Raw genomic sequence first — 13,605 nt, 5'->3', positions numbered from 1 at the left:
ACCATATCAACTTCCTCAACCGCAGCTTCCAAAAGACCAGCACCATTTCACCACAACTCACATTTCATCAACTCCTTTGGTTGGACCTCCCTGACACGAGATCCGCAGGATTATTCTTTGTACCAACATGCTTCCACTCGACATCTGGAGTCAAGTCAAGATATTTCATAACACGGTTTCGACCAAATATTGCCAGGGTAGAGCTCGGTTTTTCAAACCAACACAGCACTATTTTTGAGTCGGAACTCAGAACTATACGTTGAAAGTCTAGTTCTAAGGCTTCGCGCACTATTTTCAACTGTTCCGCCAATAACACGGCTGCACATAACTCCAGTCTTGGAATCGTCATTTCCGCTGGCAAAACTCCTACATTGTCCACTCGATTGAGCTCCTTCAGCGGAGCGACCTTTGACTTGCCGCAGATCCGCTTCATACTACTCCCTCAGCATCACTCATTCTTTTCAAAACGAAATTTACCATTGCACCGGCATCCAGCAGCGCGCGACACTTGTGCGCTGCTGCACCAGCATCAATCACATCAACAATGCTTCAGGGACTCTTTGCTTGGGGAACCACCCCCCCCCCCCAAAGTGCTTTCGTAATATGTGTACGGCCCCTTGCGTAACTACCGGCCTTTGGACCATTACAAATGGCACGAATTACCTTCAATTGCACAAAGCCACATACGATAACACACCCCCTTTTCACAATATAGCACACATAATTACTGATTGTTACAACTAGGGAAAGGGATTTAAATTTAATTAAGTTCAACTAATTGATTGCCTCTGACGTCACTACCTATTACAAGACAGCACGGCGCGAGAACTTGGGCCACTCCTGCTCTTCCACGGATCAGTTCTAGTTCGAAGTAAACTTGATCAACTTGGGAATCGTCAGATTAACCGCCAATTTTCAAATTTCATCACCGGACATCACGAAGTTAATTTCGTGATTCCGAAAATTTCTCTCGCACTCCGAATAATCATATTCGCGCATGCTCGCGTCTTTTTCCACGAACAGCCTCAATAATCCATCTCATTGTTCGAAAAGAAAACCGCCAAAGGTCATTGCAGCCTGAAGAAATTCTCAACGACCAGGTACCGTCGAGTCAAGTACGAGACACTGAAGACGACCTTACTGTTGAGGTTGAAATACGTATCTGTCAAGGTACAATTAAATGGTGGAATTAAAAAATTTAATAAAATTAAAAAAAAATTAATTAAAAAAATAATTTTCCTAACAAAATAATTACAAATTACTTACCTTGAAGTGCTTTCGATTCAATTGTTATTTACACAATTAACATTCTCGGATCAAAGAGAATATCTTTTCTGTTTCTAATGCATACATTCTTCAAATTCTAATTAATAAATTCCTAGACAATTATGAATAAGTTTTGATCAATAAAACAGTTTTATTTGCATATATAAGTATGAATGCATGTTTGTTTTAACTTTCATCGTACTGCTTTCATTGTTTTACCTTTTTTTTTGAATATTAACATGTCAAAATTGTATCCTTCATTCCTACTTGTGTGTGGCTTCTACAAAATGCCCATTATAGGATGCTATTAGCAAACTGTAAAATGTTTTCAAGTCATTTTATTGTTTTTTTTTTATTCATTTCATGAGCTACAATGGATCGAGTTCGATCGCATTCCCCACTTTACTAACCAATTTTCGATTTTCTCTCATCCAAGAGAATCCTCTCCCTTCATTCAATTTTATTTTTTTCTTCTAATAACAATGTTTACAGAGTGCAATTTTCATAACTTTTTGTTGCTTGAATATGAAAAGAAGCTTTATAACCTTCAAAGACCATTGATATATAAATACATGATATTTCAACTTGTTTAGCGAACGTCTGTAGTGTATTCCCTCTGACTGACCCCATCGATCATGTTTAAACAGAAGGAAATAGCCATGAAACATAAATCTAATTGCTACTACTTTCCTAAGTGATAGTTTTCCTCTTCTCTCGGATTCATAACAACTTCTTCTCTGTTTCAAGAAAATGCGTGTAAATTAAAAATAACTCAAGTTTTCTCCATCGGTCGGCTGTTAAAAAAACTAATGATCAGTAGTGTGGTTCCTATCATTCGTCAAAGATGATAAAATATGTGCTTCGATACCGAAAATAAAGGAGAAACAAAACGATTTGGATCGCTGATCCTCTCTTCTTCTGCGGTGAACTTAAAATAAAAGTGAATGTCTTCGTTCGTTTTTCTGCATTTTTTTTTTTCAAATGACGAACACCCACTAGCGGTGTTCTCCTCTAGTTACGATAGATAAGGGTTTAGTAATAAAGCTGTAATAAATATTGGAGGTGTCCATTAAAGAGAATATTACTTGCTTTGTTAGTGTGTGCCGGATTGGGAACTCTCAAAGTGCGTCGTTTGCTTCTCGATCGATAAGACGTCGTTCTTCTAACGAACCAGCAGACGAAATCATGACGTCGCGTTCGTTTCACCGTTGTCGTGATAATTGTTTCCGCTACTACTGTTTGTGTTATTATTGTTGTTGTTGTTATTGTTATTACTGTTACCGGAGGAGCCCGTGCTGCCGCCGTTGCCACTAGTTCCGGTGCCGGTGGCTCCAGTCGTTCCAGAGCCGGTGTTTGTGTTCGTATTGGATCCACCGATAGTGGCACTCGAACTGTTATTGGTTGTGGTGTTGCTGATGGTATTGCTGCTTCCGTTCACTATGAATGACGTTCCCAAGCCGTACAGATGACCACAGTACTTGGCGTTATCAATGTTGTCCTCAAAGAACATCTGCAGAAGAAAAAAAAGTTTCTTGTGTTATATGTGCGTGGAAATAAATATCGTTCCCAATGTGTTCGTAATATCTTCGTCGCTACTGAATCACCACCCACCATTATGTTAATCTTGGGGCACTCAATAGATCGTAATCTGAATTCTACTGCGGCTACTGTAGGCCGATGCGAGTTGTGGGACTTGCCTAAGATGTGATGGGGTTGGACAGTCGGCTCTGTAAAACTTATTCCGCAAGTGCGCTCCCTTAAAGCGAACGTGTGTCGCTCAAAGCGCACAAGCACAAATACTGGTGTTGGTTGGGAGTCCTAAACACTAAACAGACCTGACCCGACGGCCCTCCGGCAAGACAGGAGTTTTAGACAGGCACAATTGATAGGCCACTTATAAAATCAATTATTACGAATGACATAAAACATAATACCTACAACTCGGTAGAATCGAAAACGACCTGGTCGACGAATAAAGGGTCACGATTGGGAGATGGAACAGAATTATATACTATGAATTATATCCTCGCAACTTCGTCGTCGTGGCGCTGCAGGAAATTTGATGGACAGGAAAGAAAGTGTAGGAAAGCGGACATCGAGCGGCTACATTTAACCAAAGCTGTGGCACCAGCAATGAGCTGGGAACCGACTTCATAGTGCTGGGCAAGATGCACCAACAGTCAACCCGTGATTGGGTGGCAGTCACAGGATATGCAAGCTGAGTATAAAAGGTCGTTTTATCAACGTGCATTGCCCTCATGGATGGCAACCCAACGACGAGAAGAAGCGTTCTATGCTGGAGCATACTACGATGGATGGCCACTGCGGGGCTCGTTGCGTTATGCCTGAAATTTTAATATTTTGTGGAACTTCTCAATTCAAATTGAACTCATTAATCGAGTTTCCTACATAACTTTTTTGACTATTGTAGGATTCCGAGCCTTTTGAAAGTAGGATTCCAGGTCTCTTGAAAAGGACCTTCCAAACCTCTTGGAAGGCGGTTTTCAAGCCACTTGAAACGAGGCTTCTGAGCAGCTTGAAAGGACGCCTATGAGCCGCTTGAAAGCCTCTTGGAAAAATAATTCCGAGCCTCTTTAACCTTCCGGGACTCGCATAGTCCTGAAGGAATAAGCTTAAAAGAAGGCTTTTGGAAGGATGCTTCCGGGCCTCTTGAAAGGAGGCTTTCGAGCGTCTTGAAAAGAGGCTTTTGGGATTCTTTAAAGGAGGCTTCCATGTCTCTTGAAAGGAGGCTTCCATGTCTCTTGAAAGAAAGCTTCCGCTCCGGGCTTCTTGAAAGGAGGCTTATTAAGAGGAGGCTTCCGGGATTCTTAAAAAAAAGGCTTCCGGGCCTCTTAAAAGGAGGCTTCGGGGCCTCTTGAAATAAGGCTTCCGGACCTCTTGAAAGGAGGCTTCCGGGTCTATTTGAAGGAGGCTTCCGAGCCTCTTGAAAGGAGGCTTCCGGGCCTCTTGAAAGAAGGCTTCCAAACCTCTTGAAACGAGGCTTCCAAACCTCTTGAAACGAGGCTTCCAAGCCTGTTGAAGGTAGGTTTCCGAGGAGGCTTTCGAGCATGTTGATAGGAGCCTTCCGAGCCTCTTGAAAATACCCTTCCGAGGCTTTTAAATGAAGGAGAAAAAAAGAAATAAAGTTTAATGAAAAAGCTTAAAAGAAGACTTCCGAACTTCTTGAAAGAAGGCTTCCAGACCCATTCAGGCTATCTAAATCTCTTAAAGGAGTACATGTACTCCAGATTGAGAACCGCTGACAAAATTCAATTTTCGGCTAGCACCAATTCACATATAGGCATCTTTGCCGTGGAATGTGGTGTTTGTATGATTTTGAAACGCTAGCGAACTTAGCGGCGGAAGTCAAACTTTACTGAACAACGCGCATAAGACAGAGCATCGTCTTGCTGTCGACAGCCTTTGCTGTCTCTTTTTTTCGCCTTGGATATATGGGAGTGTCCCCGCCGCAACCGGGAACATTCGCCTCCTCTACGATATCTCACGACGCTTAAGCGGGGCGAAGATGAATGCAACGATGCCTGTGCTGCCGTTATACGCATAACTGTCCCATGTATGTAGGAAATCCCAGCAAACATGGGACAAATATGCGTATGACGGCAGTGTGAAAGACGCGAATGATCAGTTATTGACCGACCCAATTTACCAGCTGAAACGCTGCTTCGAGCACTTCGAACAACTTTTTCAAGTGCCAGCCAGGCTATCATCACCTCGGCATGATCTGCCTAGAATCCGACGTATAACACGCGTCAATACCGAAGCTCCATCACTGCTAGAGATTCAAACAGCCATCCAAAGCATGAAATCGAATAAAGCCCCAGGGGTCGATCGCATATCAGCCGAGATGCTCAAAGCTGACCCCATGACATCCGCTCAACTACTGCATCATTTATTTCGTAATATCTGGGACACCGCAACTCTCCCGGTCGACTGGATGCACGGTATGTTAGTGAAGGTGCCCAAAAAGGGTGACCTGACTGTGTCCGATAACTGGCGAGGCATTATGTTGCTGTGTACCATTCTCAAAGTTCTATGCAAAATTATCCTAGCCCGGATTCATGAGAAGATCGATGCGACTCTCCAGCGGCAGCAGGTCGGATTCCGTGCCGGAAGATCCTGTGTGGACCATATTGTCACGCTCCGCATCATTCTGCAGCAGGTCAAAGAATTCCAAGTGTCCCTTTACTTGGTATTCATAGAAAAAGCTTTCGACCGTCTCAATCACGAGCATATATGGGGCGCCCTGAGACGCAAGGGGGTTCCTGAGAAAATCATCGGCCTCATCGAAGCACAGTACGAGGCCTTTTCGTGTAGAGTGCTGCACAATGGGGTCCTGTCCGACCCTATCCGGGTCGTAGCTGGTGTGAGGCAAGGATGTATTATAACACCGTTACTGTTCCTCATCATAATTGACGAGATTCTGGTAGATGCGATTGACCGTGAACCAAACCGCGGGCTGTTATGGCAGCCTATAACCATGGAGGACCTAAACGATTTCGAATTGGCTGATGACGTTGCACTCCTCGCGCAACGGCGCTCTGATATGCAGAGTAAGCTCAACGACCTTGCCGAGCGCTTCTCCTCGGCAGGTTTAGTCATCAACGTCAACAAAACCAAATCGTTGAATGTAAACACCCTTCAAGTTTCACAGTAGCTGGTCAACCAGTGGAGAATGTTGAAAGCTTCCAATATATTGGTAGCCAAATGGCGTCAGACGGCTTCATCGTCATTGTCACCAGAGGCCGATAGCAACAGAAATTCGGGATCGAAAGTGGGGCTGGCTCGGCCACACTCTACGTAGGAGCGGAAACGAAATCTGTAAACAAGCATTAGACTGGAACCCAGCGGGACATCGCAGCAGAGGCAGACGCAGAGGCTATTGGCGGCGAAGCCTCAATAAAGAAATAAAAGAAGTCGACCGAAATCTAACCTGGCAACAGGGTTAAAGCGATAGCTGGGCAACGCTCAGGATGGAGATCTTTCAAGTCGGCCCTTTGCACCACCGGAGGTGTACAACTTTGCACGAAAGAACACCCGAAAGCACACCTGGAGACACCCAGATGGTGAGACCTGCAACCAGATAGACCATGTTCTGGTGGATGGGCGCCATTTCTCGGAAGTGTGGACGTTCAGAGGTCCGAACTCTGATCACTACCTCGTTGTCAGTAAAATTCGATCCCGCTCGACAACTGCATCGAACGAAAGATCACAGCGAACGATGCGTTACAATACCCAGCGACTGTCGGAGGAAGGATTATCGGCTGAGTACCGCCAGAAGCTCGACCAAAGGATAAGTGCAATCAACGTTAGCGACAACATCAACGATCTATGGGAGTCGATCCATGGACCCAGAACGGGTTGGTTCGATGTGGAGTGTCAGAGAGTGACAGACGAGAAGAACGTTGCCAGAAGCCGGATGTTGGTGTCGGTTACCCGATCGAATAAAGATCGGTACAAGTCAGCAAGAGCAGCCGAAAAACGAACCAACCGCAGGAAGAAAAAAGAGTATGAAGAACAAGTGAATAGTGGGGCGCAGGAAAGAATGGAGCAGAATGATATGCAAATGTTTTATGAGACTGACAATGGCGTGCGGAGAAAGACAGCACCATCTCCCGTCATATGCAACGACCAAGAAGGAAATTTGCTGACAGATAAAACCGAAATGGCTGCCAAGTGAAAGCAACACTTCGAGCCTTTGTTGAGTAGTGGAAGCACGTGGAAGTGATGGGGCATCGGCGAACAGAATAAATATTAGCGACGATGGTCGCCTACACTAGATGAGGTTAGAAAAGCTATTAAAGAGCTGAAAACAATAAGGCTGCGGCGAAGGACCAGCTCCCGGCTGAACTTCTCAAACATGGCAACATGGCTTTATGGAGTTCTGCCTCATATTATGTCGAAAATATGGGAAGACGAGGAATTGACTGCTAGCTGGTTGGACGGCCTCATTTGCCCTCTCTTTAAGAAAGGACACAGACAAAAATCCTCAGGAATAGCCCTCCTTAATTCGGCGTACAAAATTATGTCCCATATTCTGTTCAACAGATTGAGACCGTCTTAAGAGTCCTTCGTCGGCGAATACCAGGCAGGTATTCGTGAGGGCCGATCAACAACGGATAAAATGTTTACCCTGAGGCAAATCCTTGATAAATTCCGGGAGTACAACTTGCAAACACATCATCTGTTTATTGATTTCAAGGCGATGAAACGGAATGAACTATCTCAAATTATGCTAGAACATGGATACGACTGATTCGTATAACGTTGGCGGATCGAAATCAAGTGAATGGGTTGCGGATGAAATATCGACATCATTAGTTACCTTAGATGGAGATTGAAGCAGGGTGATGTACTCTCGAATATACTGTTCAATAGAGCGCTCGAGGGAGCGATTAGGAGAGCTGGTGTGCAAAGAAGCGGTACAATTAACATAAGATCGCATATGCTCCTGGGCTTTGTGGACGACATCGATGTTATTGGGATTGATCGCAGTGCCGTGGAAGAGGCTTTTGTGCCTTTTAAGAGGGAGACATCGAGAATTGGACTCACGATCAATACCAGCAAAACAAAGTACATGGTCGCTGGCAATAACGTGGGTTCATTAGTGGTGGTAGTGAAATGGTGTTGAATGGTAAAACATTTAAAGTGGTAGAAGAATTTGTCTATCTTGGAACATTTAGTGACGTTCGATAATGATGTTACCTGCGAGGTGAAAAGGCTGCTGCAAATTGGGCTTATTACGGACTTTGTAACCAGCTAAGTCCCGTAGTTTACAAACGAAGACAAAATTCGCGCTGTATACTGCTCTGATTCTTCCGGTGGCTTTATACGGCCATGAAACATGGACGTTAAAGGAGGCTAATCGGAGTGCTTTCGCAGCGTTTGAGCGTGAGGTGCTGCGGACAATAGTCGGCGGTAACCAGGAGAACGGTAGTGGTGGCGTCGCATGAATCACTAGTTGAACCAGCAAGGACTGGTACTGTATAAAGGGCTGGATATTGTTAAGCTTATACAACACGGCAGACTAAGGTGGGCTGAACACGTTGTTCGTATGCCGGAAGAACGTCAATCGAAAATACTATTTAGAAAACCTGGAAGAGGCCGCAGGCTTCGTGGAAGGTCGCGTACATGATGGCTTTATACAGTTTAAGAGGACCTGAAGGCGCACAACGTTCAGGTCGACTGGAAGCGATTGGGCCAGGCTCGAGTTCAGTGGAGAAGGATACACTATTCGGCGTAGGGTCATCGAAGAGCTGTAGTTTTGAATCTGTCGAGCGACAAATGCTGCGTAGGTTTTCAATTAGAAGGTAACAGGGGCGCTGTCCAACTGATTTTTTACTGAATATCATTTATTTGTAGTGTTGTTACCAACATTGACGCGGCATTAAATTTTAAAAAACTTATTGATTTGTTATTTGAAAAATCTAAAACTTTGTGCATCTTGAATACCGCCATCGGGAGTGACAATGGCTCTGAGGGTGAGAATGGGTCATCGCTCTCACCGGCAGTCTGGAGGTCGTAGAGCAAAATCGTTCAAAAAGGTCTCTTATAATTTAGTCTTCTTACCCTCAGATAATTCTATTCTACAAGCATTCTTAGTGTTTGAAACAGTGACCCATTCTCACCCCCGAAGACGGTACTCAATCTGTATGCCTCTTCCAAAGTAAAAACACATTTTACATATGATTGATAACTCAATAGGTAAAATCAATCACTGAGCTCCCGGTAGGATACAGCAAATCAGAACGTACTCTTACAGCATGTTCACTAGAGTGCCTATTTCTTCCCTTATTGTGGTACATCTTTCGTTTAAGCAGAAAAATTAACAACGACTTGAAACTTTCGGTTCCTTCTAGTTCATTGTTTTATTATTCGAATTCAACTGCGATAGGTTTAACAATTCAACTGTTTATAAATAATCTAAACATAAAAAGTAACAAAAAACGATTGAAATCGATAGAACATATTCATTTGCTGTATCCTATCCTTAGCCATGGCAATAGTAGTTCAATAATTTGCCCTAATTCAGTCTTACATAGATAGGAGTTTTGACAAACCCGATTTGCCAAACAGTGAATCGTCTTAATCAGTTGAACTCTTTCTAACATGTTCCTTCAACTTTGTATCAATGTGATTGAGCGACTGATTCAGCACACTTCCGAAACTTTCGGCGCAATTGCACTCGAAGCTTAGAAAATCGCTGCCGCTATCGTTTTCACATTTCCCGATACATTCACCGTCGCCGGCACTTCCTTCCCCGATCTCCCCTGAACCGTTTCCAACACCACTGTCAGTACAACAATCTGTCTCATTACTGTCATCATTCTTACTGCTACTGCTAGTATTTAGAAAACCAAAACCATGTACCTCGCGCATCTTGAAGAACGCCATTCCGGTCAACAGGGAGTCCGAACCGGCCTGATGTTGGGGGCCGACACGACGTAGTTCCAGCTGGTCGGCTACCTCCTGGAGACCACCTTTCAGATTCTTACAACTCTTCATCAGATACTTCACGTCGTAGATCGTAGGGAAGTAGATACGCAGCAGTTCGAAGAAATCACTCTCTTCCGCTGGAAGGTTCTGGTCGGTCAGGAGCTTCAGCAGATAGCCAAAATCGTAGCCCGAGTGGAAACTGAGCCACTTGATGTTGTCCATCAGCACTATACCGGATGTCATCAACAGTTCGGCAAAGTCCAACGGATCGATACCGTCCTCTTCGTGCTTCTTGAACTGAATGCCAGAGTTTTGCAGTAAATCGATCGAGTCCTGCGCGTACATGTCCTCGTTGAGATTAAATTTGAAATTGAATTGCCACGTGGAGAAGCCCGGCGGTGTGTGGCCTTCCTCGTCCATGAAGGTCAAACCAAGCTGGATGATCCGCAACAAATCGACGTTGCACCGCAGAAACTGATACTGATAGTCAGCCGAGGATCGAAACTCTCCGACCGGCCGGGCCACAACGCCGGGAAACTCCGTGTCCATCGCCACGTAGTGATACTTCTGAACGATGTGCCGGATGGTGCGAAACTCCTCATCCAAATTGTGTCGCCAGACGTCCCGAATGCCGCATTCTTCGTTCGTTTGGGGGTTCATGTTATTTCCATTGCCACCGCCGGTTCCGGTATGATTTCCTCCGCCTCCGCCGCCACCGCTAACTGCCGATGGCATTGCCTGTCACGAACGAAATGAGAATGATCTGTTAGCTGCTTCATAAGAGTATGGTGACATCTGTATGTATAATATCGTATGAATGTGCAGTGTTGTAAAATGTCATTGGCATTCATTTGTATAATTTTCACAGAAATTTTCTCAGAGTCTAGATATTATTCCGTAAAGTATGACGAACTTATAGTGCTTAGATGTGCCTACAACTTTGTGTAACAAATCTTGCAGTAAATATGTAATCTGTGGCGTGAGAGGCAAAATGTCATTCAAGTGACACACTTTACTTTACACTCTAGCCTCAGTTGTTATATTTAGAACAAAGTACTTTTAGACAAAAATATAGGACTACTCGAGCATTATGAGTTTATCAAAAACTATGAATACACTTCATGGCTTCTGAACAAATATTGGACTAATTAGTCAGCTGACATGCAGATGACATTTTACGATTGTATGTCATACCCCAGAAACCCATTGCCCAGAAAGTGATTCCCCTGAATGCACTACTCCCCAGAAAACCATTCCCCAGAATACCACAATCCCCCGAAAGACATTCCCCAGAATACCCTCATCCCCCGAAAGACATTCCCCAGAATGCACCATTTCCTAGATTTGACTAAATACCACAGAAAAAGTTCGTATTAATACTAAATATGAACGGGGCTACCCCAAATGGCATGATGTCGTTTGGCATAATGCTGTTTGTCATAAGTCCGTTTGGCATAATGCCATTTGGCATACCGAGTTGAATGAAAGGCCAGGGGCCATTTGGCATAAAGACCATTTGACATATCGACCGTTTGGCAAGAAAAACAGTCGTAATGATTTTAGGGCTTTTCACATAACGACCATTTGGCATACATATTAAAAGAATCATAAAAACTCTAGGCAGAAGCTAATAGAGATGAGTGACGTTTTGTGCTCGCACACCAATGTGCAATTCGGCATGTGTAAATACATGTTTGTTTTCCTTCTGCTCATAACCTCAAAATTGATCGGGTCATCACAATGATGTCAAAGGAGTCAAAAAATATATGGAAATATACTCATTTTAACCCACGCTTTGCTGAGTTGCACCTTCTAGGAGTGTTTGTTTTCCTTTTATCGCCACTTACACATTCGGAGGTGAGAATCTCAATACCGGGTAAATTTAAATTTAACTTTTATAATGATGTGCTTATTTGTGCTTATTTGCCTTATTCCTGAAAAATTGTGATTTTTTAAAAAGTTTTTTTTTTCAAATGCGTACTTTGAATGGAGGAATGATCTACTCATTAGATTTCTTCCAACATAATGCGTGCATGCTTTCTCGTTATAAGGAGAAATCGTGAGCTTTATAAGATGGAATCATCAGGTTATTTATCTTATTCCGTTCGTATGCGTAGAAAAGAAATCATATACGTTTCGACTTTTACGATCTTTTAAAAAATGGATCATCTAGTCTTCTGCCTTCTTTCGGAAAAAGGCGTACTTTTGAAAGGGTCATTTACTCTTTTGCCCTTTTCCGGGCAAATGCATACTTTTAAAGGAGTTATCTACTCTTTTGTCTTTTTAGGGCAAATGCGTACTTTTAAAGAAGGAGTTATCTACTCTTTTCCATTATCCAGGGCAAATGCGTACTTTAAAAAAATGAGTCATTTACTCTTCTGCCTTTTTTCCTGGCAAATGCATACTGAAGAAGTAGTTATCTACTCGTTTGCCTTTTTCCGGGCAAACGCATACTTTTAAAGAAGGAGTCATTTACTCTTTTGTCTTATTCCAGGTGAAAATGGAAATAATATATTCTTACGACTCATTGCATTTCATACTCTTTTCAACGATTATGCCAAATGGTCATTATGCCAAACGGCTTTCCCCAATATGAACAATGAGTATAATGGATTATATGCTCTTTCGTATTATATTTGAGCCCTAACAAACATATCAAATGGGCACCATTCCGGGAAAATGCGTACTTCAATATAAGTATTTTTGCATAGAAATAAGTATCTAGTATTTTTAATTTATAGAAATGACAGCGAAAAACATAGTTTTTTAGACTGATACCTTTTTCTGGGGAACGGGTCATTCTGGGTTTTTGGTTTCTGGGGAATGGGTCATACGGGTTTTTTGCCTTTCTCGTACAACTAATTTGTACCGAAAGACTATCATTTCACTACGAAAACGAACTTTTTATAGAAGCCTCTGAGACCCATAGTATTATATACCAATCGACTCAGCTCGACGAGCTGAGCACATGTCTGTCTGTCCGTGTGTATGTATGTGTGTGTGTATGTGTGTGCACAAAAGCTATAAAAACATTAGACAACTTTTCGTGTAGTAATCCTTAACCGATTTTATCGCAACAAGTTTCATTCGACAGGGGACAAAGCCTTGTTGATCACTATTGAATTTTATATCGATAGGTTATTGCGTTTAAAAGTTATGAAGAAAATGGTACATCGGATCATATAAACCCCATATAAGGTTGGTGTCTTAACTAAATGCGAGAAAGGCACCACCTAGGCACCACGCTAGGTGGATTAATCTGGTTTTTTTTAAATGGGGAATGGGTCATTCTGGGGATTTCTTTTCGGGGAAATGCTGCATTCTGGAGAATTGGTCGTTCTGGGAAATGGAATTCTGGGAAATACCATTCTGGGGAACTGATTCTGGGGATTGGTATTCTGGGCATTGACATACAATCCATTTTACAACACTGCAACACACGCCTGGGGCAAGTTTTCCAAAAACATTTCTAAAATTGTGAAAACTAATATGTGAATATGTACATTATGTGGAAGATATTGATTTGAAAATGTATTGGAGGTAACCACTTTCCCTTCGATGGGACTCGAACCCACGACCCTCAGTACGCAGCTCGCGATTCCCAAATTGGACGCATAGTCAAATCACTCGCAATCCATTTCTCAAGCCAACACTTCCACATGTGTGTAGCACACTTTCACATTAGAGGAGCGTGAGTATTTAGAATGTCTGGCGGCTCGAGTCCCATCGAAGGGAAAGTGGTTACCTCCAATACATTTTTCAAATCCTTACCTTCCACATAATGTAAATATTCACATATCAGTTTTCATAACATTGTCCAAGTGTCCAAGTCGGGTGGTTTAATCCCCGAAATATAGGTAATTAACTTTGATTGAACTGAACCTG

The 13,605-nt window shown here is 43.0% G+C and overlaps 1 protein-coding gene across 4 annotated transcripts in view; it reads right to left on the bottom strand.

The window, feature by feature from the left end:
* Positions 1-1,393: 1,393 nt before the first annotated feature.
* The window catches only part of LOC134226129 (CCR4-NOT transcription complex subunit 7), a 47,380-nt gene continuing 35,168 nt past the window's right edge, over positions 1,394-13,605 (bottom strand). For all 4 annotated transcript variants that reach the window (XM_062706706.1, XM_062706704.1, XM_062706703.1 and 1 more), the window contains 2 exons: positions 9,655-10,458; positions 1,394-2,776 (listed from right to left, as the gene is read on the bottom strand). In XM_062706706.1, coding sequence (XP_062562690.1) covers positions 2,450-2,776; positions 9,655-10,455 — 1,128 coding nt within the window. In that variant the 5' untranslated portion in view covers positions 10,456-10,458 and the 3' untranslated portion in view covers positions 1,394-2,449. The remainder of the gene's footprint in view (positions 2,777-9,654; positions 10,459-13,605) is intronic.

The sequence above is a fragment of the Armigeres subalbatus genome, chromosome 3 (genome assembly GCF_024139115.2).
Source record: "Armigeres subalbatus isolate Guangzhou_Male chromosome 3, GZ_Asu_2, whole genome shotgun sequence".
Lineage (NCBI taxonomy): Eukaryota > Metazoa > Arthropoda > Insecta > Diptera > Culicidae > Armigeres > Armigeres subalbatus.
The sequence above is the reverse complement of the archived record's forward strand: the minus strand, read 5'-3'. Positions and strand labels throughout refer to the sequence as shown.